This window comes from Zosterops lateralis (genome assembly GCF_965231275.1).
Source record: "Zosterops lateralis genome assembly, chromosome: 17".
Classification (NCBI taxonomy): domain Eukaryota; kingdom Metazoa; phylum Chordata; class Aves; order Passeriformes; family Zosteropidae; genus Zosterops; species Zosterops lateralis.
Window position 1 is genome coordinate 7,254,515 of NC_139777.1, and position 27,959 is coordinate 7,282,473.

Sequence of the window (27,959 nt, forward strand, 5' to 3'; positions counted from 1 at the left end):
GGCGCCTTTCCCATCACCCCCCGCGCCATGGCGGCGCCCGCCCGCGTCCCGGCCCAAGATGGCGCGCACGTGAGGGGAGCGGTGATGTGTGAGCTGCTGGGCTTTATGTGTTCACGGGCCGCCGGTGCTCCCGGCCGCGAGGAGGGGCAGCGCTGAGGGGCAGCGCTTAAAAAAAAACAACCAGGTTGTTCCTCTGCTCTCATTCTCCTCGCAGCGGCCCGTCCGTGAGGCTGCGGCCCCGCCCCGGGAGGTGCGCGGGGTGTGAGGGGCCGGTGGGGCCATGGCGGAGAACGGCGGGGCCGTGGCGGAGGACGGCGGGGCCATGGCAGAGGACGGCGGGGGCATGGCGGAGAACGGCGGGACCGTGGCAGAGGACGGCGGGGGCATGGCGGAGAACGGCGGGGCCGTGGCGGAGGAGGACGGCGGGACCGTGGCGAAGGACGGCGGGGCCAAGGCGGAGGACGGCGAGCGCTGCCACCCCCAGCGCCACACGGCTCCTGTGGCCGAGGCTGCAGACGGCGCTGAGCCGGACAGCCAGGGCGGGGAAGATTCCGCGGAGAGCCCCGACGTGTACAGATACATCAAAGGAGACTTGTTCACCTCTGAGATCTATAAAGTCGAGATACAGAACCTGCCCAAATACATCGGGTTTAACGACGTGAAAAAGTTCCTCGCCAAGTACGGGCTCAACCCTCACAAGATAAAACTCTTCGGGAAGCAGACGTTCGCCTTCGTGACGTTCAAGAGCTCGGAGGAGCGGGACAAGGCCATGCGGGTGCTGCACGGCGCGCTCTGGAAGAGCCGCCAGCTCAGCGTGCGCCTGGCCAAGCCCAAAGCCGACCCCATCGCCAAGAAGAGGAGGCGGGAGGAGGACCCGGAGCAGGGCGAGGCGAAGCGCCCGGCTCCCTGCGGAGAGGAGCCTCTGAGCAAGCGGATCGCCGACGTGGTGACCCCGCTGTGGAACGTGCCCTACGAGCAGCAGCTGGAGCAGAAGAAGCAGGAGTGCGAGCAAGTGTTGCAGAAGCTGACAAAGTAATTCCTGTTTGTGATGTGATGTGATGTGATGTGATGTGTGCGAGGCTCCTCGGCCTTATGATGGGGTGTAGTAGATAAATTCACACCAATTGGTACCTCTAAACTGAAGTGAGTTAGAGGTAGGTCAAAACTGGGATCCCCTGTCAAAGTAATTATGAGACAATCTGTGATGCTACAGCCTAAAAGCTGTTCCATCTGACAAAGCTTGCTGTTGATGTTCTTAGTCACCTTCAAAAATTTGCGTAATGAAGGGAAATTGGCTTTAAAGTCTGTTGATCCATAAAGCAGAAGGATGTTTCTGCCCGTAAAAAAAAAGGCCTTGTCACATGGTGTAAGAGAGACTCAGTCTGTAGAGCTGGCAAATTACTACTAGCAATTTCTCTTTTAAAATCCCCTCAGAATTTTATGCCTGGTCTTTGGAGATCAAAGCATCACTTCTGTCTCTTGCCTTGGATAAAACTGGCATTAATTAACATGCCTGGGTACATTGATAAATCCAGTACATAACCATTATAACTACATTTAACCCTTACTTTTTCAGGTTACAGCTCTTACAAAGTTGGAGAGGGTTTGCCTGTTAAACAATTCCAGAAGAAACTCTTCCATGTGATAATCTGGTCCTTTTTTTGTGCCCTATACAAAAAATAAGTCTTGTGCAACTCTTGACCTCAATTTTTCTAAATGTGTGCTTTACACTTTTTGTTTCTGCTTTGGGCAGGGAAATAGGAAATAACAACAGAGCTTTATTACCCTGGCTGTTCCTACAGAAGCAGAAGTTTAATAAATTATGTTGCCCACTGGAGGGAGTGAAAGCATCACCCTTACAGGTAATGTAATCTCAGGTAAAGTGTGGAACAGGGTTAATGAGCTGAGGGTTATCTTCATTAATTGGTCTTGAGAGACAGTGGACAAAATGAGTATTCGACTTCATCTTGTAAAAAATGATGAATTTTAGATGTTGTTGCCTTCCATGTAAATACTGTGTGGAAATATTAACAGGAAGCAGAGAAATTGATAACTGGCTATTATAACTTTAAAATGAATACTTGCTGTCCTTGCAAGCCTGTGTTGTAAGCTAATACATTCCTCAACAGAGGCAATATTTCGCTTTTTAAATATCAAGATTTACTAATACTTTTTCATTATTACTGTTAGCTCACACACATCAAAATCCATGAATATCTTCCATATGAGCTAAATGTCCATTTTCTAATGCATTTAACCACGTGGGATTGGTTTCAGGAGAAACTTGGCATGTACAAATAAATACTGTGTAAATATCTTACATCACTTTATTTTAAATCTAGACTGAATATCGCAACAAATGTGAGTTCTTGATTGGGATTGGTGTAAATCAAGAAGACAAAACTGTGGGTTGTCGTCTTGGCAAATATAAGGGTGGTACATGTGCTGTAGTGGAGCCATTTGATACTATTCACATTCCTGCTATTGCCAAAAAAGTAGTAAAAGCTTTCCAAGACTACATAAGGTGAGCATAAGTAAAATGAGTTATCCATAAAGGTTTTGATATCTTAATCAAAAATATTTATAAATTGAATTAGTGTTTGTTCTGAGCTTTAAGATCTAAGATAAACCAGTGTGAAATTTCAGTGATTCTGTTTCCACCTTGTGCCTGGATCATGGGGAGCTTTTCCCTTGATCCTGCTGAGCTGCTCAGAGTGGGGGACAGGTACCAGCTGAACACAGCTTCATTGCAAGCAATGGCATGTGTAAGTCTGCAGCAAAAAGTGTGTGTTGCTCAGGAGCTTCTTCCAGTAACTGCAAAGAACCACTCAGAAAAACACTTCTGAAAGGAGGAATTATTGAACCAAGGTCCATTGCTTCCGTGGATGAGGAGAAGAATCATCCTACGGAAAGGAATAAACCAAAAGTTGCACATTAAAGCAAGAGTATTTTTTTAGAAAAAGGGATGCATTCTTTAAAAAGCATTTAAATCCACTAAAAATGGAAACCTCAAGAATCATGAAGATGGAAGATTTGAACTTGATTTGGCAGAGAAGCTAACAAAAGCATTATCAAAAGTTGTGTCATTCTCTGAATGCAGTGAGAAGCTGCCTCTTGCCTCTAATTTTGCATGGGTTAAAATGGGTAAGAGGATTGTGAGAAGGAGGGAGAGGTTATTTTGCTTTAGGCTATATTATCCATCAGTCGTCTTTAGCTGGAAGTCATTCTTCTTTTGACAAATCAATGACAAAACAACTCGTTTTGTAGTCAGCACTTTTCCCATCACTTCTCACAGTGACCTTTTGATTCAGTAACCTGTTTAATGTTACAGAAGAAAAGAATTGCCTGTATTACAAGTAACCAGAGTTGTGGCCATTGCAGGTCGACTCCTTACTCGGTTTACAGCCCCGAGACCTACGAAGGGCACTGGAAGCAGCTGACGGTGCGCACCAGCCGCGGCCGCCACATCATGGCCATCGCCTACTTCAACCCTCAGGTGTGTCACACTCTGTGTCACGGGCAGCCCACACTCAGCTTTGCAACTGCTGATGTGTGATTTTGTGCAAAAGAGAAATAGAAGAGTTACTTGGTGTGGGTTTACCTTGCTTCACTGCTCTAATTCTGTTTAGACTAATCTGATGCATGGTAATGAACAAGTGATATTCTTATGTAAAGCATACACTAAATCATATCTAAAGCCATTACTCTCCCTTCTTTCACCTGAAAACTTTAGAAATTGAGTAAAGAAGAGCTAGCTGACCTGAAAATCTCTCTGGCAAAATACTTCACAGAAGGGATGGGAAAGAGCAGTGGTGTCACTTCCCTGTACTTTGTGGAGGAAGGACAGAGGTGAGGGAGTTGACTTTGCTTTGGGGTATTTTGGTGGTGGCTGGATTTTTGGTATTTGCAAATTTCATAGCATTGTTTTCTCTACTTCATAGAAGTAGCAGCAGTTGTTACTAATTTGTGGAAGTTATCCACCTTTTTCCACAAGAGACTCCTGAAATTTCCCATTCTCTGGATAAAGGCAGCAAGACTTCCAGTGGGTTCACCCACTGGCCACTGCTGGCTGTCAAGCTATAGAAGTGCTTACTGCAGTAGATGAATGTTTGTTATTATCAAGTAACTTCCACCTTTCTTCCCTATTTATGTGAATTTTTCAATCTCCCCATCCTCCATAGAGAGAAGGCTCACACCATCTTCATCTAGAGATGGTCCTTGCACACTGTGAGCATTGATGGCCAAGGAGAGTCTCCAAGAGCAGACGATAAATGTTACTGCTTAGGATGTAGCACTACAGTTTGTAGGATGATTACAGCTTTGGTAAAGATTGTAACAAACATGTTTGTCTTCTCTTTTTGGTTTTGTCTCCCCATTCCTCCCCTACCCCCAGGAAATCTCCCAATCTAGAAGACTTGCCTTTGGAGCATGTGGCTGGTGATAAGTACATATATGAAGAACTCCTTGGCCTAAAATTTAGGATTTCTCCTCATGCATTTTTTCAAGTAAGGATGATGTGAAGCTGCTCATTTAACTGGATCTGCATGAATGCTCCTGAGCTTGACTAATGCCATGGAACTAGGTGTTACATACCTAGAAATTTAACCTTTTATATATTATGTGTGATTAAATAGCAGTAAGTGTTATGTCTGGCTGTAAAAGCAGTGAATGACTGTAGGCTTGATTGGAGCACACTGAAGACAACATTTTCTCTTTACTAGTTCATTACCATTTTCCTCCTCTTTCATGGCAGCCTTTTGTAGCACTGAACATGCAATAATACAGTTCAGGAGTCTTGTATCAATAATTTTTGTTTGCTTTTCCAAAACTTATTTCTGCCCTTCTAACACTTTAAAATGTGTCATTAATATATAATGATTTGTTTTTTACAAACAAGAAAACGTGCTTTACTAAGACTCATTAAAACATATTTACTGTTTATGAAGAAGTAGATCTATTGGAAACTTAATTTCCCAGGTGAACACACAAGCTGCAGAGGTGTTGTACACTGCCATTGGGGAGTGGGCACAGCTGAGCCAGGAGAGCACCGTGCTGGACATCTGTTGTGGGACTGGAACCATTGGGATTTCTTTGGCAAAGGTTGGCAATTTCTCTTCCTGGATAGAAGCTACTTTTTAACCTATTTTTAATTCTGGCTGCAAGGGAAGAAAATACGTAATGTATGTGAAATGCAAGAGATTATATCTTAATTTTTTGAATTAATTTGTAATTGAGCTGCCTGCAGCTGCTTTACCACATCATTAGGAAAGCTCATCCTTGTGATGAGCAGCCCAGGTAGGAGTCTAGTCCCTGTTAATTGCTGATGCTGTGAAAAATGGTTAAATTCACATATACAGACCACAGGGGGATCTTTTTCCTTTGATTCTGCAGAGAGTGAAGAAGGTAATTGGAATTGAGCTCTGCCAAGAAGCTGTGCAGGACGCCAAAGCAAATGCCCAGATTAATGGTGAGTTAAGCTGAAATGCTGAGGCCTTTGTTTGGTAAGGAGTGTTGCACAGCCAGTTGTTCTTTACCTTATCTAAGCAGCCTGGAATTACATGTTGTTGATAGTGATCTTGTCCCGTTTAAACACTTAATCGCTGTTGAAAACAAATACCTTGTTTGCCTATGAGATCAATTTTCCAGTTGAACAGCTTTTTTTTAAATTGAGAAGTAAAACATTTATTTCAGTGTAAAAATGAGATAAAACTACAGCTACCCTCCTAAAGAAAACTGTAACATAGCTGGTGTTTGTGAGCTTTTGCTTTAGTCCAGGTAATGGAAGGTGCTCAAATTACTGTTGTTTAAATGATCTGAAGTTAACAGTGATTCCAGGGTAGACTAAACAGTGTGGAGTTTCTGAAGCATCAAAACTTAATATCAAAGGTGAAGAACTGAAAACTACTTTGACTAGACAAGTACTCAGATAACATCTTTTCTTTTACTTACAGAACTGAGTAATATTGAATTTTACTGTGGGAAGGCAGAAGATATTGTTCCTTCCCTAATGAACGTTTTAGCTCCTCAGAACGTGATCACAATTGTAGATCCACCACGAGCGGGACTGCGTAAGTTCACCAGTTAGGGTTTGTTCTCTTAATGGGTGTTGGGTGGGAAGCCAAAGAAAACACCATAGAGATAAATTAAGTGGAGGCTTCAGGTATAGCTTGGAGCAACACTGCAGCAGTTTTGTTCATGCTGAGTAGAACCTGGCATTTTTCTGTGAGGCTCTTGCTGCACACAGAACCAGTAAACAGCTGTTGTGGTTTTGATCTTCTAGATTCCAAGGTAATTCTTGCCCTTAGAAGAGCTGAACATCTGAAGAAGCTCATCTACGTCTCCTGCAATCCCAGAGCTGCAATGAATAACTTTGTGGAGTGAGTGTTTCTTGCATTAAGTTGACTTACTAAATTTGATAAGAAGAAAACTGTTTTTTGAGGAGGGGGGACCATTGCTGGATTTTTAGTTGCAAGCCACATTACCTTTCACCACGACCAGCTGGGAGCTGGGGCAGCTGGCTTGGAATGGTATTACCCAATACACAAGTCATAATGGAAATATTAGGGGTAGTGAATAAGCCTATCATGGAGTTGAGGCCTGGGGAAGAAAAGCCTCTCAGAGAAGAGCAGCAGTACTAAAATGCAAATCCATTTCTTCCTGCCCTTCTTTCCCTTCCCCATCAAGCCTGTGCCGGGCCCCTTCCAACAGGGTGAAAGGAGCCTCGTTCCGGCCCGTGAGAGCCTTGGCTGTGGATCTGTTCCCTCAGACCAGGCACTGTGAGCTGCTCATCTTCTTTGAGAGGGTGGAATACACCGAGGGCAGCTCTGCAGCAGCAGCCCCAGCTGCCAGCGAGGGCACAGCAGCAGCCTGTGGCACCGAGGGCCTGGATGGCAGCAGCCCTGCCAGGGAGGGGAGCCAGGCAGCTGCTGGCCACGGGGACTGCACTCCAGGAGAGGGGTCACCTTAACTCCTCAGAGACTTTACAGAAACTGCTTTTGCTTTTTAACTGTGTCAGCAACATCACTTCGTAACATCCAGGTAATAAATCTCTACAACAGAGTAGCTGTAAGGCTTCCAACTTATTTCATCATCCTAATTTGAAATAAATTTCATTATCATAGATTCCCAGAAGGGTTTGTGTTGGAAAGAACCTTAATGATCATCTCATAACTACATCTTCCACTCGACCGGGTTGCTCAGAGCCCCATCCAGCCTGGTCTTGAACACTTCCAGGGAGAGGATGTTATGTAAAATTGGACCACATTCTGCTTTTCTCTTCTTGCCTACATATATATATATATATATAGAGAGAGAGAGACACACACACCCAATTCCCAGAGCAGGTCACCTTGCTACAGGGACCTGCACCTACCTGTCAGTACTTCATCCTGCCCTGCCCCCCTGTAAAAACTGCCATGTTTTCTCAGTAAGTAAGTAAAGATTAACACTTCCATCAATTCATGGACTTGCTAAAATCTTCATTAGGAAGCAAAACTCAGTCTAATAAAAATGCTACACCTTCCACAGCTGAAGTCAGTCTTACTCTCAGACTGTAGCATCCGTGACAAGACAATAAAGGCTGTACGTTTCCTACACCCTGCACTAAAGCTGAGGGGACTTTGCTTGAGCCAGGCCCTCACCACTGAAAACTGCCAGCCAGAACTGAACTGTAAAGCACCAGCACCTCACACGGCACTGCCAGTGCAGCTCCTGGGGGTGAAGACAAACCTGCGTTAAGGTGCTCTCTAGGAGGACTCACTGCAGCCAGAGGCTCAGCAGCCACCACTGGACTGTGAGCCACACTACAGAACAGACAGCAACACTGTTGGGAGCGACCATCTTAAGCCTCAGCTTACTTCTAATACACATTTATTATGGCCCAACAACAATAGAAAGTGGCTGTGCTGATACCACAGCTTTCCAGTGTTTGGTACCTGCACCCAAAAGGTACCAAAACCTGCGCTTTGAGTTGTAACATTTCCAGCCTTGCCCTGGTTCAAGTAAAAGTACAAATCCCAATTCAAAAAAAAGGTAACTTAATTTCATTCCAAGTGTTCAACTATGTAAACATTCAATTCCTCACCCAAAAAGTGATTCAGTATTTCCATAACAAAGGAGGCTGTACTGATCTAACTTCTCTTTAGAAATACCTAGAGGACTTGAAGGATAGGAGATCTTTCTCTAGATTTGCTTAAGCTATCATAATACTGATCACACTGGCACATTTTATAATATCAAACTTTATTGCTCGAAACTAATTGTCTGAAAAATACACATGTAGTACTCAAAGACTGAACACAGAGGATTACATGATTGTGCAGAAAAAAAGCAAGCAGAGGCTCAGTGAAAATGAGGCTTTATAGTTGTACCAATTTAGCACTGGCACCAAGCAACTGCACCCAACACAACTCGAACAGCAACCATTGTTACCTGCTGGGGCAATAAGGATGAACTTTGTTTTGTTTTCCCACCTTCTCAGATACACATTGAAATACTGTCATTGATAATTTTATTTGGTTAATAACAGCATGGCTTCTTGCACTTCACATTTCTTCCCAAGGAAAGTTAGGAGGCTAGCACTTCCTGAATTTCACTCCAGAACCAAAGTACAGTTTAGTGAATTAATAAGATAATCATGATGCTTTTAAATACTTGGACATTACAAGTATATTTGTATAAAGCCTAACAGCATCACAGGAGAATGGAAGTTTACATACAACAGTTAAGTTTATGCATAATAGTCTTTCCAAAGTTCTGAGTACCCAACTAATTCATCAGTTTGTCTAATAAATATGTTAAAAAAAGCTGATGACTGGTGTTTCAGTAGGTAGCATCTGACTAGTCACCGAAAGTCACAGTAAGTTTTCCGTCAGTACCATGAAGATTTGAATGCACACGAATTTAATCCTTAAAGTCAATATACCACACTTTTGTCAAGAAGCACATAATATGCAAAGCAAAAACTGTCTAATCCCCAAAGGATGGAACAGTTCTTAAAAATACACTCCATCCCTATAAAAATACCCATCTTCCCCTGGATATAGAAGGGATAAATAACAAGTATCAGTGACAAAAGCAGCAGTTTTATGCATTCATACAATCAGATCTAAACCTTTACAGCCGATTACCTAGAAAACACACAAGAGTTACAAGACAAGTTTAGGATACATCTTGAATCACACTGTAAGTGTTTCATGCAGAAGCTGAAGTTTAATGCAATGATCTATCCTCTATCACAGCAGCTCGTGCTTATGTGCAAATGCAAGACTGTTACACTCCAAACAATAGTAAACATTAAAACACAAGAATACTTCACAATGACATAAACAGCAGTTACGTTGTTTGTTCCAGCAGTTATTGCGCTATTTTCTGGACATCTCTCCAGTTAAAGGCTGCAGCAAGGTCTAATACCATCTTTTTATGTTTGTTTTGTTTAGAATGCATAATATACGTTCTAGGCTTTGGTTCACAATGAAATCTCTGGATGTTTTAATTAAGGGCAATGGTCACCTTGTGATTCTGATAGTGGCAGACTGAGGTAATACAGCAATCCTCTTAAAATTAATGAAAACAAATTGGTAAGCGAGGCATCTATGGATATTCTGCAGGTGACCTGCAAATGCTTTGACATTCTGATTTCAGAAAAATAAAAAGATCTACAAGGGTGATTTGTCTTTTACAGTGCCATCCAAGTACAGATTTTTCTGCTGAAAACACAAGCAAGGAAATAAAACCTATCTAAGAGTAATACATTTAGGCATAGAAGATAAAAGCCCTGTCTTTATGAAAACAGAAAAGTCCCAATAAAAACAACAAAAAGAGACAAACAGCAATCACTGCTTGTCACTACTGCACCAATATTATATATACCCTTCAAAAGATGGAGATTTATTAAAGCTATACAAAAAAAAGCAGAGGCAGTGTTTTTTTGTGGTTTTCTTATTTTTTTTTTTTAGACAGGCCACTTCTTTAAATAATAGTTTATATATTGTCTTCCAACTACCCGTATCCTGTTGTAACAGGATTACAACTCATGAAACTAAAAAGCTAAATATAATAAAAAATGGGTGGATTCATAGTTGCAGAGACCTCCAAGCAAATCATTTAAACACAAACAGGGAAGACTCCATGACTCCTCCTGTTTAACCTCAAACATTAAATGCAACACATTAGAGAACATTAGGTTGAAATATAAATTAAAATCCACGTACTTCCAGAGTAACATGTGATGTTAAAAGGAGGTCTTACAATACTGATGCCAACATTTTTAAAATCCAGTAGGCACTAAATTCAATATACTGCAGCACTCTCTATGTAACATGGTAAAATAAAAAACAAAACCACACCAAAATCAGAATAAAACAAAAACCAAAACAGAAAAACCCTCAAGCCCCCAGATCCCTGTCAATGTAAGTACCAGGAGCTGCAGCAGGTACAGAGAACTGACCTTTCATTCCCAACAGGAGCAGGAGGAGTGTAAAAACGGAGCAGTGCAGCTCCAGGGTAAGTCACTGCAGCCCTGCCACCAGCTTGGCTTTCACTCTCTTCTTTAAGACCAAACCAAAAATGGTTGCAAGAGTCCCTGCAGTCACCCAGTGAACCCCGTGTGAAGAAGGAAACCCAGACACAGCTCCTTCTGTGCTTGGCTTAATAAAGCCTCAGATGACACAGTGAGTACTGCCTGTTTGCCAGGATTGTATTTTAGAGTAGTTGCATATTTGTGGTTTTCTTGTTTATGAGTATAACCGGTTATGGTCTCATTCTACTTATTACTCTATGTCATATTCCAAATCTACATTCTAATTTTCATTGCAGAAGTTACACATTTTCTTTAAAAACTAAAAATGTAATTAAAAAAGTAAAAACAAACTTCTTAAAAAAACCTAAATTGCTGCAGTCAGACTTAAGGGTTGTGTTGATTTTATTCCTAAAGTCTTTGCTTTTATGGTGCAAATTAATTAAGACTTAACTGATCAAGTCAGATGCAGTCTGACACCAAACAAATGAGAAATTGTTTTATTGCTGGGAAAAGGGAGTGGAAAGTCATTGGCAAAATATTTTGAGACTATCAACCATCATCAGCTGCATTTTGGCTCCAAGCTTTGAAAACAGCCTTTCAAAATACAGTTTTTACTTTAATCATATAAGTGGGGCCATATTTTCCCTGTTCAACTGATCTGTAAACTAACACAGGCTCTTTTCATTTAAAATTAATACCAGTAATTTTGAATCTCCAACCTGTTACTCTTAACACTACCAGGTATTCTTGTTCTTTTCAAGTAATAACAAAATCTGCATCCTCTAATCTCAAATAACTAAGCCTGGCAGGAGACAAGGAACAAAAGACAAAGAAACAGCGTTACTGGCCTAATCCTATGGCATTAGAAACATTGCTCATCACTTTCCTGTATTTGTCACCAAAGTGTCTTATCAGTGCATATTATTATGTGCTGAAATGCAACAAAACTTTTCACAAAAATAGTTTTAGGCATGTTCATACAAGAAGATGTACATATATTTCTTTTATATATACATATATATGAATGTGTATATATATAACATCAGCTTCAACCTGTACATAGATATTCTGAATTTCATACTTAAAATACATCCATTTCAAACAACATGGATGGCTTTCCAGGAGAAAGTGCTTGATTGGTTTTATCCTGTGTGAACATGCCTGTCCTCTTGTGCATTTGCCCCAGTAGAGATCGTTATGATCAATTCTTTAAACGTACGTATCTCAGAGGTATTAAACAAGGAAAAAAAAACCAAAGAAAAAGAAACCAGGAAAAAGTAATATTGCCCTGATGATGCAAAAAGAACAATGCATAACTGAAGCAGCTTGGATTTTAAAAGTTATCTTGCATTCTGCAGCAAACAATTTTTAAATAATTGTTGAAATTCTAGTTCCTCCATTTGTGTTATTGCTCCCCACTTGCACGTTTTCTCATTAAACATCAACAGTACAGAGAGGTTCACTACCAGGCTGAGCTGATTCCACTATTGTCATCTTGGGTTTCTTCCGGGTTTCCTCCTAAAAAATACAAAACAACCCCCACCACACAGTTGTTAAAGGGAACAGAATCATAAACCAGTTAAAATTCTGAACCGATTTAGTCAAACTCGTGTCAGTTCTTACAAGAGGCTAACTAGGGCTGATGTTAAAAATAAATGTATGAAAGTAGGTACAATCGAGTTATAAGCCAGTTTAAAAGACAGGATGACAGTCTTCCAGCAGTAGACCCCCAAGCAAATTTTGAAGAGCTCTCTTTACTTAAAACACTGTGTAAAATAAGTAAAAAACCCCTAATCATTGGTACACATGGCCTGTGACATTCATGCTGTTTGTAAACGCATGAGAATATATACTCACTCTTTCTTGTGCCAGTTTTTTCATTTCTTCCTGTAACTTGTTCAGGATGTGCAGATTTGGCTTGTTCTTTTTGGCATACTGCTGAAGTTCTATCACACTTCTATCAGAGGTTTCCTATTCAACAGGATCACAAGCAACAACTGATCAACTTTTTAATGAAAAAAAAAAAATTACTGTACATGGAGCAGTTTAGTCTGTTGTTTCTGTAGTTTAGTCTCTAGTTAGTTTACTTCCTTAAGTATGAACATGAGTTAGCTAAATAGGTTCTTTAATTTTGACGTGGGAGATATAAGACTAACACGATTATTACTGTCAGGGAAATCCAGGCTCCTTAAAGTTTTGTTGTAACTTAATTTACAAATCCAGAAAAGTCCAAAAGCAAAACTCCAGTCACAGGGCAGGTTACACTCCAACAAAAGCCTGCTCACCTGTTTAACCAGCTTGCTGTTCTCTCTGCCATACATTCGCAAGAGAGAGCCCCAGTTTTTCACATGTGGATGCAGTAGCTGAAGGATTTTCTGAGAAGCCAATTGCTTCCCCACTCTTTTATTTTTGCCTGTAAAAATAACCATGGAAGTGTGTCAATACCAGCACACTATGTAATGACAGGCACAAATGTTCACTTGAGTTAGTCAAAACTGAGATACCAGAGAAGAGCAGGACAAGCACACAGGCTGAACAAGCACCCTCAGAATGGACAGCAAAGGAGAACAGAAGAGAGGAAGAGGAGATTCAGAGGTCACGCCAATTATTGTACTTACACCAGCCTCGCACTGTGTGCTTGCCACAAGTCATGACATATTCACTCTTCTGATTTTTCCCAGGAATCACTTCAAACTTTATGGATGTATCACCCATTCCGTGGTTTCTTAAGCACAAACACAATCGAGATCACATACTAAGTTAAAATTACAAACAAGTAAAGTGGCTGCAGTTATGCTCTTGGACAGCCATTGCAATGAAATCAGATATATTAACAATAAATGTCAATACATTAATTAACAAAGATTTTTTTTAGATCAGTGACTTCAGTCAAACAGAAAAGCAACCCTGTATGAGAGAAAACAAAATACACAATTGTGTATATACACAGTTGTTGAGTCCAACAACTATATCCTGATCTCCAAAGAGGCACAAAGAGCAAATATGAATTAAAGAGGAATTGGCATTAACCAGGTCAGCCCCCACCACACCTCCCAGAGCCCCAGGGAGCTCAGCAGCTCCGGCAGGGTCACTGACAGACCCCAGCAAAGAACCAACACCTCACACCACACAGGGGGCCTCATGCTGCAGCCTTACCTTTTAAGGCACTCATGGAGAATCTGATATGGAGACAAGAGTCCAGCTTTACTGGTGAGTTCATATACCCGTGAGTCCTCAATACTGATATGGTTAAAATACTGCAAAGGAATGGAAAAGGGTTACTGTGTTTTGTGCAAATAAAACCCTAATATTGTCCTTAAGGTTAATTTCTCCTTTGCTACATTAAGCCAATTCTGTTCCTCTGTGCTAAGTACTTTAAAAAGTGTTTTTAAATCCATAATGGGTTAAAAGCAACATCACTGAAACTGTCACACCTAATCAAACATTTGCAGACAAATTTTAACTCTAATCTTACATTATTCAATATGTACATAAAAATGACAAGCTTATAAATTCTTTATCATCTTTTCTCCCTCAGGACAAGGTTATTTTACCTAATTATGAAACTCTATTTACCAAAATGCTGTGGTTTAATAAATGAGAACGGAACAGCTCATCTGGTATTTCATTTTACAACAATGGAAAAATTGTCTGCATTTCCTTAATGACTATTTTAGTAGTGCATGGCATACAATAGAGTTCTGAGTTAAAGCAAGGGTATAAAGAACTCTTTTTGTATATTATTTAATTTTAGAAAACATTCCTTTCAGGCTGATCACTGATTTTTCCTTTACTACTTTACTGATGGTATCATTGATCAATAAGCTATTTAATTCTCCCAGTACATGAGAATATAGCACAAGTCTCCTCTTAAAGAAATTTTTCCTTTGATTTGTTTTTAAATCCAAAATTGGTTAACATTGATGTTAAACACATCTCAGAAGCCTGAGCACTTTTATTTCTGACTTGGTGTCCTAAGATGGTCACACAAAACCAAACAGCACCTAGCTCTGAACTGGCACCCAGCAGAGGATTCTGGAAGGCAGTACAGGCAGTCTGGTGCCTTGGAACATCTCAGCTGTTCAGTAAGTGACCTGTTGGTCAATAAAGAACCAGTTCTTTGCATCACAGTGAATTTTCTCATCTATTCCAATAGAAAAAAGTATTTTCTTTGCCCTAAGTCTTGCTCTCAATAGAGGATTTTGCACTTCCATCTGACTGAGAAAACAGTCTTACTAGTTTTCAGTAATATTTCTGATATTAAACATGCAATGTTTTAAAAACAAACTCAAATGATGCCAGCCAGGAAGCATGAGCTCAGTACCTCAAGTTCTTGACTGTCTTTGGGCTTCTCCTCAGAGGTCTGTTTAACAAAGTCAGGAATAAGGATTTCCAGTGTAGCTCGAGCTGCAGAAAGTGATAGAACATCTTGATTAGGTTTATTTTAAACAAAAACATCTCTAGAAACTGTCAGGCAATTTCTTCTGGTAAGAAATTTATTCACTTACACTTGTCAAGGGAAATAAATTCTACTAGTTCAGCTTGATAATTAAAGTCTCATACCTAATTAAAATAAGAAGAAACTACTTTTTAAAAGTGCCTGCAAAAGGAAAAATATTCCAGTCTCATTTTATAAGTGACATAGGACCTTTAAGACCTAATATTAAAGAGTTATTATCACTCCCTAGTTCTTAGGGCCAAACCCCTGTACTGAATCACTCTGGCTCTCAGAACCCCAGAATGGCACAAAAAGCAAACGAACAGTTCAGGAGTTGGTACTGAGAAAGAAAAAACCTTACCAGCTTTATTCTTGGCAAGTTTTTTGCTGCTGGCAGTTCCTGCCCCGTAAGTTACTCCATCAATAATCACTGAGGCTCCAAAAGGTTCACTTGGGTTCTCTGGAAATGAAGGAGGAAAAAAAAAGAAAGCTTTTTGGAACTCCTGACGTACCACAAAATACCACCACTATCAAGACTTGTTGTCTCCATTTCAGCTTCAAGAGGGATGAAAATGCTTTATTCTTTATGAAGACTGAAAAACTGTTTCACTAACAGTTTTCCTTTAACAGACTTACCACTATATACTTCATTCTTCCAAATAAAGAGCTTACAGATTTAAAGAGACCACTGGTAATCTGCCAGAACCCAAATATTAATTCCAAATTTTTGGCATCATGGTGTGAATATAAGAGCTACACATACTGATATGGAAATTTCAGCTGTATTATGTAGTGCATATACAGGAATAGCCTAATTCTGAGTAATTATAAGGCACCCTCAAAAAAAAAACCCAAACATACAGCAAAAGTAAGAATTAATGGAGCATACCTCATATCACTTAGGGAGAAACCCCCCAGTATTAACCTGATTCCAATTATGCTTTTCCTATATGCAACATTTTTGGATTCTTGATTAAACATCCAAATCAGGACAGAATTGTTTAAGGAAACAGACTTACCACATTCAAAGAAATTGTAAACAGGGCGAACCTTTAGGACTCGTTGCATATATTCATGCAAGATGCAAACTTCAGACTTCCCATTGGGATTAATGACAAACTCTACAAAAAAGACAGGAAGAAGCTCATTAGTTTGAGTCTTTGAAAGATAATTTCTGTTACAAACAAATCAATACCGAGCAACACTCAGCAGTAACAACAGCTGAAGGTAGTCATTACTTGCCAGGACTGTAACCTTAAATAAAAATGTTTTTGTTTAGAAATTAGTTTTTTGATTAGGAGTATATTCTGACAGTATTTTTCCTTTCCTATGTTATATACGATGGGTCAAACACAGAATACTGGATCAGGAACTGAGGGGACTTTTTACAGGACTTTTTATTTTCAGTCAAGCTTAGGTCTGCAATTGGTCTCCAACACAGGCTATGTGACCTGCAGCTGGAGCAGCTGACCTTTCTTTATAGGTGCATCCTGCACAGAGAGGGTGATGAGTTTCTGGTTGGCCGGCAGGATGGGCCGCTCGGACTCCGCCTGCTTCCGCTTCATCTCGCGGTTGAACTGGCGCCGCTCCGCCCAGGTCCGGAACTTCTTCACAGTCACTTGTTCAAAGTCAAAACGCTTCTCCAGATAGCGCCTAAAATCTTCCAGATCTGAGAAACATGATCCAGTTACTCTCGCTGCTTCACCACTGAACAAGCACTGACTTCTCTATTTCCACTGTTTTAAATGTGCTATAATTATTTTCTTAGACTAGGAGCAAAAGGTTAAGATGCTGTTTAGAACTAACAGAAGTAATTTTAAGTTTTCCTATAATAGGATCAAATGCAAAATGTTTGTGCAAACCACAAAACAAAATAAAACAAGACAGTTTTATTCTATCTCTTAATGATTTTCCTAATCCCTAACCAGCATTAATACCCAACACAATTTGCAATGAAACACCAGTAATTGCTCTGCTTCAACATCTAATCACCTTCCCTTTACCTGAAGCAAGGTGCACAGTGAGTACAGTAGCTGTGCTTTCAGCCCCAGTTCCCTGGAGCCAAACCCAACTGTGGCTGCCTACTTATTCTGCAGTGTACCAAGAAACAGTGTACAGTGACGTTCCATGAACTCCATGACTATCTGCAGCCTCTGTGCAGAATTTAATACATGAAATTCACATACTGAGTACTAAAAAGATTGCCCCCTTGTAGTACAGCTGCTTCTCCTTTATAGGACAGTCTGCAAATATAATCAGCAGAAATAAAGAGTAGCATCCACAGATGTAAACAAACAAAAGCAAGCTGCTGGTATTGTTTCCTTCCACAAGGAATTCCAAATGCAAGTCACACTTATACTTGATCACTCAGTATCTTCTGCAGTAATACAGAACAGATCCTATTTAAAGGGAGAGATAGAAGGTGAACTTCATGTAGAAAAATAAGTGCTTACTGGCCTTAATTTTACTGCTGAATAGTGATGATTGTTGGGGTTTTTTTACATCTTTTGGCATAGTTTTTGGACTGGACATGACACATGTAATCACAAGGACAAGTTTTATATCTGAGCACTACAAAGACAAATGGCAGCCTATGATCCACACCAATATTCTGAGCAGCAGAAATTTACATGGATAGGATTCTCAGGTATGCAGATGTGGTAAGTAACATATGAGCTTCCTCTCCATAGGGTGGTGATGATGTCTTTAGATAATTTTTGTGTAGAAGCTATCAGATTTGCATAAAATAATGAAGCACCACACCCCTCTGTATGAGTGCAATTATATTTGCATGACTTAGTCTGCTAGACTTATGCAAATACAGAAATACAGTTTAACTAAATCACTTCTTTTAAAAGATCATCCTGAAAATAGATATAACTCAGCCAATACAGACAGTGCATGGAAAAGCCTACTTGAAGAAGTCACATGAACACATTCAACAACAGCAAATGTACACATTGATAAAACTGATTCTTAAACTGAGACAAAGTCTACAGGACTAAATTACTAAAATGTTCACTTTTTTGTGTGTAAAACCTTTCCATGTGGACTCTCAGAGCTTCAGGAAAGATTGTAATAGCCAAGTCTGGAATAAAACTTCCCAAATGCCATCACCCCAACTCAAGTCAAAAAAAGACTCCACTTCCCATACATACCTACAGATTCATCTTTACACACTTCAACTTTGGCCTTAACTTGTCCCAAAGCTCCTTGTGCTGCATCCCCCCCAGAGGGGTCTTTGTCATCTAAAGGCCCAGAATCAGCAGCAGTGGAATCTGGTTCTTCTGTTTGGCAGTCCAGTTCTGAGGATTTATCTAGGTGCTTTACAGGTGATACTTCCCCATTTGGGGTTATGTCATTGTTTTGTTCCCTTTCCTCATTTTCCTTCATTTTTTTGTAATGAAAGCAGGGAATGCTACTAAGGGGAGGATCATGTTTCTGCAAATATAAAGCAATACAGAAGGTTTTAGTTATCTCAAGGTCACCAAAAGCAAAACTCAAACCCAAAAGATGCAGGCAAGATGGGAGCTATTTGTATTCAGTCTAGGCTCAAGCTCCTCTCTGGGCAGCAAAGTCATTCTACTCAAGAGCTGAGCAGGGCCAGACTGCAGTCTGTTCAGCCACATGCAAACACTGCATGCTTTCATAAAATCCACTGAGCTTTCCTGGGGCATAACCCCATGACATTAATTCCAATTTCTGCAGATTCCTTGGGTTCAAGGAAATGTGGATCATAAGCCACAGCTCAGACTAATTTATAGCTACAAATAAATGATCCCTAGATATATTTCAAGGTGCAATAAACCTCCAATTTTGCAATTTCACTAGAGAAGTGAAGGCATCAAATGGGATCATCTCATTCACTTTAACTGCCCAAACAGAAAAACAAAGCACCCAAGAAAAATCGTATCAGATTTTCAGAAACAATTTCTTTTTTAAGAATCTAAATTCGAATACTGGAAACAAGCCTGCCAAAGCAGAAAAATATTCAACTGCTTGCAGGAACATATCTAATTTTTTAATCTCAGTAAGTATTTAAGTAATTGACAGCTCTCACCCTTATGCTTCCTGTTCCCAAAAAATAAGGTCTAGACCAGGTAACAACTCTAGATTCTCTGTGTAGATAGACAGGAATGCCCGAGTTATGGAATGTCATGATCCATCCATCTGGCAAAGGTTCTGTAGGAGGGCGGCCACGACCTTTAAAGCAAATAACGGCTTTAAACTTGGATAGACTGCTTAGAAGAATAGAAAGAAAATCCAGGTTTTTATTTATTGCTTTTTCTGTCCCAAAGAACAAAATGGCACTGAAACAAGATTAACAATGTTTTGTAGAGAGATGTTGTTTTAATAACAAGGTATATGCCTCTAACCCAGACTAAATCCTGCAAAATTACAAGGTTCCATGATATTCTCAACTAAAGGCAATAGTACCAGTAGTTTTTATACAGACTGACTTGTTTGCTTCATCATTGAATTCTCTTTTTTTCAGTCTTTTTATACTTATCACAAGCATCACTGGAAAGTATTGACTGGAAAAGTCACACTTGCTTCAGAAACTTCATTTTCTATAAAATTTTTTCACTTGACACTCGGGAATAAATTTGCGTGAAACACCACCTGAGTCACAGACCCCAACAGCCAGTAAAGAGCTCATGTCTAAGCCAAGGTCTGTTGTCTCTCTAAATCACAAATCAGACTGCTCATCTTTGCTGGAAGCTTCCTGACAATCCTCTGTTACTGTACAATTTTGGAAGAAAATGTCATTTGGCTTTTTATTTCAAAATAACAGCAAAGCTGTAAAATACTCCTTCTAGTACGTGTTTAAATTCTAATTCAGAATATTTTCCATTACATTCTTCAGGATGGGTTTGTGTTCTCAGCTCTTCTTTATTGGTAGTTTCCAACACAATGAAATTGGGTAAATGTAATCCACTGACTTTTCTAGTTATTATTTTTAACCTAGATTGCATTCATAGAGACCTCACATGGGGCAATTTCAACAGCAGAAGTTATGTAACTGAAGCAGGAAAAAGGCCAGAATGTCCAAAGACAAAAACCCCAGATCACCCTTGCTCACCTCCCCACCACTGAGGTAACATTGCTCATTATTTTACACAAATCCACACACTAAAAGATATTCTTAGTGCACACAACAGATCAAAAGCAAAAATCAACTTCACTGAACATGAAAAATCATATTCCACAGTAAGAAGCCTCCCAACAATAAAATTCTCCAACACATTAATGATTTCACACGAATTGCTGTCCCACACTTTGCTTCCTGATACACTTTTGTTCTACAGACACAAGCCATAGTACCTACAGTTATCAAATGCACATTAACTTACTCTTCAGTACAGTTTTAATTTTGGTCATCATTGGCTGCACGCTTGTCTCTCCATCAGACTGGTGATCACTTTCACCACCGTATTTCTCATTATCTAGTCTCCTTGTTTTGGGTGCTCGAAGACCCTCTTCCAGCAGAGCATCCACATCATTATCAAAGTCATCCTGAAAGAGACTTCATCAGACACTATCCTTCTGGGCCTACCAACCTCCCTTTTCCCTTGCAAAGACAAAGCAGACATTTTTGATATGCACTTCCATACAGAGAGAAACTAGAAATTTCCAATGATTCCAGTAAAAAGACTGAAAAATAAGAAAGTAAGTCTGTGAGAACTAGAATCTACACGATAAAATGAACTGCAGTTGCGTGAGACTTTTAAATGCTGTTTTTACAGAAAACTATAGAAGCTGCAACACAACTCAGAAGTTTAACTAAAACAGTTTACAGAGGTTCTCAGCCAAAGCTCTGTCTCTGAAAATTCTGCGGTTTTGACTCATGTACTGCACACTTCTAGAAGAGATTCTTTCCATATTTTTTTCTACCCACTTGGAAACCTCTTACCCAGCAAAGACCTGTGGATTTACCTACCTCATATGAGAAATTCAAGGTTTCTTCATCCACTTTATCTCTTTGAACGATAGCTTTAGATGTGAACCCTCCTCCTTCTTCATCTATTTCCATCAAATTGTCGGTAAAGTCTTCTAGCTCATCCAGAACTGCAAATTCCACTCTCTTTTCCTGATCAATATCATTTTCATCATCCTTCTTGTCATCACTTTCACCCCCTATCCCTACAGCTTTACCATTACTACCACCAAAAGGACAAACATGCAAATCCCCATTGACATTGTTAACACCAAACTCTGCATCTGCCTTATAATCCTGCTCAACTCCAGTGTACAGAACTTTCCTATCTTTGCTTTTGCAGCTCTCTGTAAAGCTAACACTAATCTTCACATCCTTCAGCAACTTAAGATCTGGGGTGAACTTTCGGACTGACGGTGCGTGACGAGCAGTTCTCGGGCTTTGGTCGCTACTGTTGGGGTCTATGATCAGACGGCTTTTGTAGCAGGCAGATCCCTTTGTGAGCAGCTGTGTTCTGCAGAGACTGTGCGTGTCCCCAGCAGGGGTATCTGACTGTCCATCACCACCAGAGCCAACGTCCATTACCTCTGCGTCACTGGACGTTTGCAGGGGAGGTGGTGGAGGCTGTTCGTTGGGCGGCAGAGGTGGGCGACAGGGCTGACTCTCCACATTCATTTCTCTCGCGGGTTCTTTAGGGAGGGGTGGTACATTTTCATAGTTCTCCATTTTTAAAACTACTGTTTTTAAAAAAAACACAATGCTTTAATAAATGTTTATCTCTATACTCCTAACGTGCATAAAGTCCATCAGGATTGGTTTATCATGTTCTAGTCAATATGCAACACTGATGATTCAGTTAAGCTGACTACATTGTTCTTTTCATTAATGTAGACAGCTTTCAGAATCACTGTCTCAATTATTGGAAATCACAATGCATTCAGCTTAAATAGCTGAAGACTAAGAGTGCATCTTCACTGGACAAGCTGGTCTCCTTTTCTTCTTTCAACCTACAAGAGGAAACAAAAAAGAAAATTTCGTCACAGGAAAAAAATGGAAATAGTATCCTAGGCAGAAAGAAAATATGTCACTCCTTCCAGTATAAATTTCAAGTAGAAGAGTGACACTCTTACAGTGAGAAAAGCAGGGTACTCAGATACCATCTTGAATGAGGCTGAAACTAGAGTGGTTTTATTGCTCAAGCTGTACACCAGCAAAAGATTTTACTAACACAGTTGCCTTTATGATTTGTTCACTATCTCTGCCTGGTTAGCAGAAAAGGCACTAAGCACGACAGACTAAAAACTGCATTTTGGGGAAGTTCTCCCATAATCTGAAACAACCTGGTATCCAAGCCATACTTACCCACACAGCAGAAAGGATAATTAGCTTACAGTTTAAGACAATCTGCAAAACCAACAAGATTTTAAAGTCTATGGTCATGACTTTTCAAAATTTAAATTATCAGCTAATTCTGAAATTTCACAATTTACTAAAATATCACAGAAAATTAGTCTCTAGATAACCAGATATTAGACATTTGATCTTGTATTTTGCACTATTATGGAACTATTTATTCTGGTTCAGATACACAGCATTAAAGCTCAAATTAATTTTGGAAAGTATTTAGAAGCCAGTGCTTTAGGGAATTTAACCTGGGAAAAGTACTCAATTCCTCTAGGAAATTTTACAGAGGATGGGGAGTATTTCTTTAAGGTTTATTTTTCACATTAGGTGGTTCTTTCTACCATGTCTTCAATTATACTTTTGTCATCTGGGCAGGACCATAAGCACCTGGGAAACGAAGGCTCATTTCTTACCTGCTTTTTTGGTTTCTCCAAGACCCTCCATGCCAGCCCAAACTTGGCCTAAATGTTCCTACAAGCTGGAAATGAAACACTGTCACTCTGGCCCAGGTAGCCAGCTGGCTGAATCTGCTCTGTTCAAAGTATTCCCAGCTGGCAGAGAAAGTCTTCTCAAGCATTTTGGAAAGCCAAGCTCCAAGATCTCCCATGTTGCTGTATAACACTGAAGGCAACAGGGCAGAAGGTCTGGGTTGTCATGAGGGACTTAGAGAAACCAAGGGTAATTCCCTCATGGATTTCTACACCAGCCCAGGCAGAACAAACCAACAGCAATATCCAAACACCAGCTGGGGCAAGGCACAAAGCTGGCAATCAGAAGTTATAATGGGATCAATTAAAATTCAGCAACATACAGAAGTTACCTACCTGAAAGCTGGAAGAAAGCATGACATATAACAGAGTAAACTCTAATATGGCAACAAAGCAAGTTTTGCTGGGGCACCAGAGGAATTCGTATTTTGTGGTTTTTTTAGTGTGTGTGGGTTATTTTAAACCTTCTCAAAATTGTGACACATCGAACATGCTGATTTTGACATGCATTATAAAATTACTAAAGAAAAAAACTGATAAGAAGTCTAAAATAATCCAATCTTCTCTGATACCAACACATTAATTCTCAGATTGAAAAATGGCTCATTCACCAGTAAGACAAGCAACTCTATATATTTAAATCCATTCCATCCTATAATATGAATGACCTCAGCAATGAGCAATTCCTTCATCTTTCCACAGGTTCTGAAACACATAATGTAGAGAACACCCCTAGAAATATATTTGCCTAATAAATTTCCTCATCTTCAGATAAAAAAAGCAAAAAAAAGTGAGTGACAAATTATTAAATTCTCCACAGTAAATCATCAGTGTTTTAATTCTGAACAAAAGAATCAAAAGTCACAGCATGAGTTTGGTAACTCCTGGAAACTAAATGCCTAAGCCATCTAATTTTTCCATCTTAAGAGTCTTCTAAAGACTCCTGAGAACAGCATACAGAAGTAATTCACACAGAAATGGAATACTGAAATCAGCATTCTAGAATTTGAAAGAGCAACACCTTTCCTGGTGTTTGAGGAACTCCCTAGTCCAATGAGAAAGACTTATTTTTGACAAGGCTAAGACACGATTACAGATGCCACTTCCAGATCCCTGATACAAGTCCTGCTCCTGTGATAAAGTATTTTAACACCACCAATGTCAAAACATAAGAACTGAACCTTTACCTGCCCAGCTTTGGTAGTTCACTGATACAACACCTCTGCTCTTTGCAGGAAAGATGTCTCATTATTCTATTCAAGCACTGATAACAATTATATTCTTGTTGTCTTCCCTTTCTTGCTGGCTGTGAAAGGATGAATAGCTGAATGATGAACAGCACACCACTGCCAGGGATTGTCTGCTCTCAGTACACACACACAGGGGCAGGAAAGTACTAGACCAAGACTGGTTCAAATGAGCTTTTTCCATTTCTAGCCATGAATGTGCCACATCCCTAGGGCAAGATAACAGTGTGGTAGTGATGCCAAAAAGGTTTTTGCTCTTTATACATTTTTTCATTTATCTGCAGCTCTGTAGACTACTATTATGTAGTTATAGAGCTCCTTAATTAACTCTAGTACTTTTCCTAACCTTTCACTTGGATTTTAGAACAATAAGCTGACCTTCTAAACACATTCCCGGAATATTGTTTAGTCTTACTCTAAGTAGAGGACCTACAATAAGTCATAATAAGAAGTGGGCAGAGAACCCTTGGACCAACTCCAAGGGGCTGACCCAGGGATGGGTTACTGGGGCAACTGAATCTCCTGTTGGATGTACCTGTTACATACCCTAATTATTTAGTCCTATAAAAGTAGAAACCCAGTGCCAGGTGTGCCCATCACTACTGGGCACCTGGAAGCTTCCAAAGAAAGGTCTGTTTGTTACTAATCTAACAGTGCTGCGAGGGTTTTTCCTCTCTTTTGATGATAGGTAACAGTGGCTCTGCAGTTACAGTGGGCTACAATACCTGCCTATGAGCCACAAAAAGCAAGGCAGAAGCAGAAGAACACAGGTCCAATTCCCATCTCCTCCCCTGCCAGCTGACATTACAATATGCCCTTTATATCAGGGGCTGGGGAAAAAACAAAACAAAACAAAACAACAAAACCACTGAGCTATCAGGTATTTGAAAAGACAGACAGAAGGGAGGAAAGGCAAAAGGATGAGTTAGATGAGCTTGTGGTTACAGACAACGGGCCTAAGGTAAGGGAACGTAACAGACACACACAAAAAGGCTCAGCACACCAAGTTACTTCGGAACATAAGTCAGTTTCCTATCGTGACCCTTCATTAAACTGTCCTGAAATAACAGATTTTATTCTCCGAGGCTCCACCAAGTTCCAGTAACAGTTTCCATAAGGATTCCTTCCAAAGAGACAGAACACCATTGGCAGCTGCAGCAGGCAGCACAAACACTGAAAACATGAGAGCACAGCTCATGTTCTGCACATCACCAACACATGGAATATCCATATTTTTAACTGCTTACTCTTATTTTAGTTGATCATTTTAAAAAGTTTCACGTCACAAAGTAAATGAAACAATATAGATACAAGGGGGGCATATAAATGTAATGTAGCAAACTGCATAGGTCCCAAAGAAAGCAGAGTAATCAGCCTGTTTGTTTTACAGATGTCCCTTAAATGCAGAAAGGAAAAAAAACAACACTACTTTGTTAAATAAGAACCACTGCCCATTCCCACAATGAGATAGAAAAAGGATAGGAGAGAAATACAAACAGGAAAGGGTATCTTTTTTCAAGGCAGGAAAAAACCAGAATCTTAATATTTGTAACCAGCATCGGCCAAACTCAAATTCCCTTCAGTTACAGCAGGTCAGCAGTCTAGAAATGAATTTAATAAAGAATATATTTTCTTTACAAATACCTGTAACTGCAGCAAGGAACAGCATACCACAGATTCTCTCTTTAAAAAGTCACTTTTGAAAAGAAACTGTGTCAGAGACTGCTCACTTCACATTCAGTGGACCCCAAAAGGAGGAGTGGCTCAAGTGGCTTTATCTGGTAGCCAAACACAAAGTCCTCCTCCTCATCCTCCAGCTCCAAATGGCAACTCAGGTGCTGATCCATTAACCCATGTAAAAGTAATTCTCCATTCACAGTCATCTACCTTCTTTCCATTATACCTAAAGTGTCTTTTCAACACATACAACTCTAGAAATAAATTAATCCTATTTATTACCACTGCTAAAAAAAAAAAACCACCCAAAAACAAGCCCTCAAGAGACTGAATTTATTTACTTCAAACCAGAACAGGAAGTACCAAAAGAAAATATTCTTTAAGATAATACTACACGTAGGAACTCATCTCTTCTCATTATCAGCTTTAGAATAGAAAGATTTTGAACAGAACAACCACTTTGTGTACGTCAGTCACCAAGGACGGTTAAGAAAATGCAGCCAGAGCCCAACAATAACATTATCAGTGGCAAATACAGACAAGGCTCAAGAACTTCTCTAGTTCATAACACCTCATTCCATTTCAGAAGACAAAGAGTACATAATTCTGGAAAGCCATCCTCAGAAACGGCAAAACAACAGTTGCTTTTAGAGCCTGAGCAGTTTTCTGGCAGGGTTTAGATGGTTTGATTAATTATGTAAGACGTGAAATTGATGTACAAAAGGCGAAAATCAGAGCCTAGGAAGGAGAAAATATATTCTTCCTTTCCCATCATATGTAAGCTTCTTACTTGCAAAGAAAAACAGACATAAGGAACCAAAATCCCTTCTCTTTCTCTAAAAAATGGAAAACAACCGTGATAATCATAAGACCTAGCGACCCAACTCCTCACCCAGAATTGAAAATAGGAGCCCCCAAATTTAATTACCCAAACAGACAGAACAACCTCTCAAACCACAAAACAAAAATAAAACATCTAATTCCAAGACCTCTAACTCGTAACCTAACGGAATAAAGAAATTGGATGTGTTCACCCAACTCCAGTTTATGGCCGAGCAACGCCTGGATATTCAGGTCTCAGCGGGCAAACAAACTTTGCAGACAAACCCGAAGCCTAAGGAAAGGAGAGGCACAAAAGAACGAACTGTTTCAAAAAAAAAAAAAAAAAAAAAAAAAAAAAAAAAAAAAAAAAAAAAAAAAGTGAAGAAAGCTAGGAGAATTAACCTTTCGGACACCAAACGAGATAATTTGCTACTGATAAAAGACCACATAAAGGAAGAATCCTGAGAGTTTCACAGACATCACATTACCCTCAACGTAGCAGAACTAAACAAGTCCCTGCGCGCCCGCACACACGTTGGTTGGTGCCTTTTCTCCCCAACTTTGCTGCGGAGGCGAGACCCGCTCCCGCCCCTGTACAAAGGGCTGAGTCCGGCGGGACCCCCTGGCCCTCCATGCCCGGACACACACGGGCCTGCGGAGCCCAAACTGCCCACGGCCCCCGGCCCCCCGTGCCCGGACACACACGGGCCTGCGGAGCCCCAACTCCCCATCGCCCCCGGCCCCCCGTGCCCGGACACACACGGGCCTGCGGAGCCCAAACTCTCCACGGCCCCCGGCCCCCCGTGCCCGGACACACACGGGCCTGCGGAGCCCAAACTGCCCATGGCCCCCGGTCAGGAGGGGCCCAGGGTACACACATGGCCTTTCCTTCCCCTCCACAATCCTCAACACAACCCCACGGCCAGGCGAGTAGGGAGGTGGTTGGGGGTGGGCAGGAAACTTATATATATATATATATCCCCCCAAAAGAGAAAACAACCAAAGAAAAATCCTGAACAAAACAGACCACCAGCTCTGAGCAGAGGCCGCTCAGGCCGGGCGCAGGGGAAGCGCCGCACGGCGATACCCGGCGGGCAGGGCGGCGCCTCCCAGCGCTGGGGTGTCGGTGCTCGGGGAGAGGCTCCGCCGGGCCCCGCGCCCGGGGGCCGCTCCGGGCAGGCGGCAGGAGCGCGGCGGGGCCGCTCCGGGCAGGCGGCAGGAGCGCGGCGGGCCCGCTGGAGCCACGGCCTGCGGGGCGGAGGGGTTGGTGCCCGCGCAGGCCCGCCCTGCCCGTGGCCTCGCGGGGCCCGCACCCACCTGGGCCATCCCCGGCGGCCCCGCCGCTGCTGTGCCGGGGCTGCGGGTGAGGGCGAGTCCGGCCGCCTCACGATCGCCGTCCCGCACTCCGCGCCGCCGCCATCTTTAA

At 41.0% G+C, this 27,959-nt stretch overlaps 2 protein-coding genes across 2 annotated transcripts; one reads left to right on the plus strand and one right to left on the minus strand.

Moving 5' to 3' along the window:
* Positions 1–280: 280 nt before the first annotated feature.
* On the plus strand, positions 281–7,221 carry TRMT2A (tRNA methyltransferase 2 homolog A; the record flags this gene model as incomplete). The annotated part of the gene is made up of 11 exons (XM_083874289.1): positions 281–1,032; positions 1,754–1,862; positions 2,343–2,524; positions 3,382–3,496; positions 3,734–3,849; positions 4,394–4,505; positions 4,978–5,100; positions 5,392–5,467; positions 5,952–6,068; positions 6,281–6,377; positions 6,685–7,221. 11 exons carry the CDS (start codon positions 281–283, stop codon positions 6,965–6,967), a joined length of 2,082 nt encoding a protein of 693 aa, XP_083730415.1. The 3' UTR covers positions 6,968–7,221.
* Positions 7,222–8,197: 976 nt separating this feature from the next.
* DGCR8 (DGCR8 microprocessor complex subunit) lies at positions 8,198–27,947 on the minus strand. The gene is made up of 14 exons (XM_083873663.1): positions 27,851–27,947; positions 20,899–21,902; positions 20,312–20,474; positions 19,018–19,160; positions 18,116–18,398; positions 16,429–16,626; positions 15,977–16,078; positions 15,319–15,417; positions 14,844–14,926; positions 13,676–13,776; positions 13,138–13,244; positions 12,805–12,932; positions 12,377–12,490; positions 8,198–12,037 (listed from the first exon to the last, which is right to left on the minus strand). Exons 2-14 carry the CDS (start codon positions 21,619–21,621, stop codon positions 11,954–11,956), a joined length of 2,328 nt encoding a protein of 775 aa, XP_083729789.1. The 5' UTR covers positions 21,622–21,902; positions 27,851–27,947; the 3' UTR covers positions 8,198–11,953.
* Positions 27,948–27,959: the final 12 nt, after the last annotated feature.

What these genes read in the sequence shown, in the direction of transcription:
- DGCR8 (XM_083873663.1), bottom strand. Translation starts at nt 21,621, where the DNA reads ATGGAGAACTATGAAAATGTACCACCCCTCCCTAAAGAACCCGCGAGA. An exon ending in ACTTGCCAAGAATAAAGCTG is followed by an intron (nt 14,927 to 15,318) that starts GTAAGGTTTTTT and finishes CACTTTCTGCAG; the next exon opens with CTCGAGCTACACTGGAAATC. An exon ending in ACAGCAAGCTGGTTAAACAG is followed by an intron (nt 12,491 to 12,804) that starts GTGAGCAGGCTT and finishes CCTGTTGAATAG; the next exon opens with GAAACCTCTGATAGAAGTGT.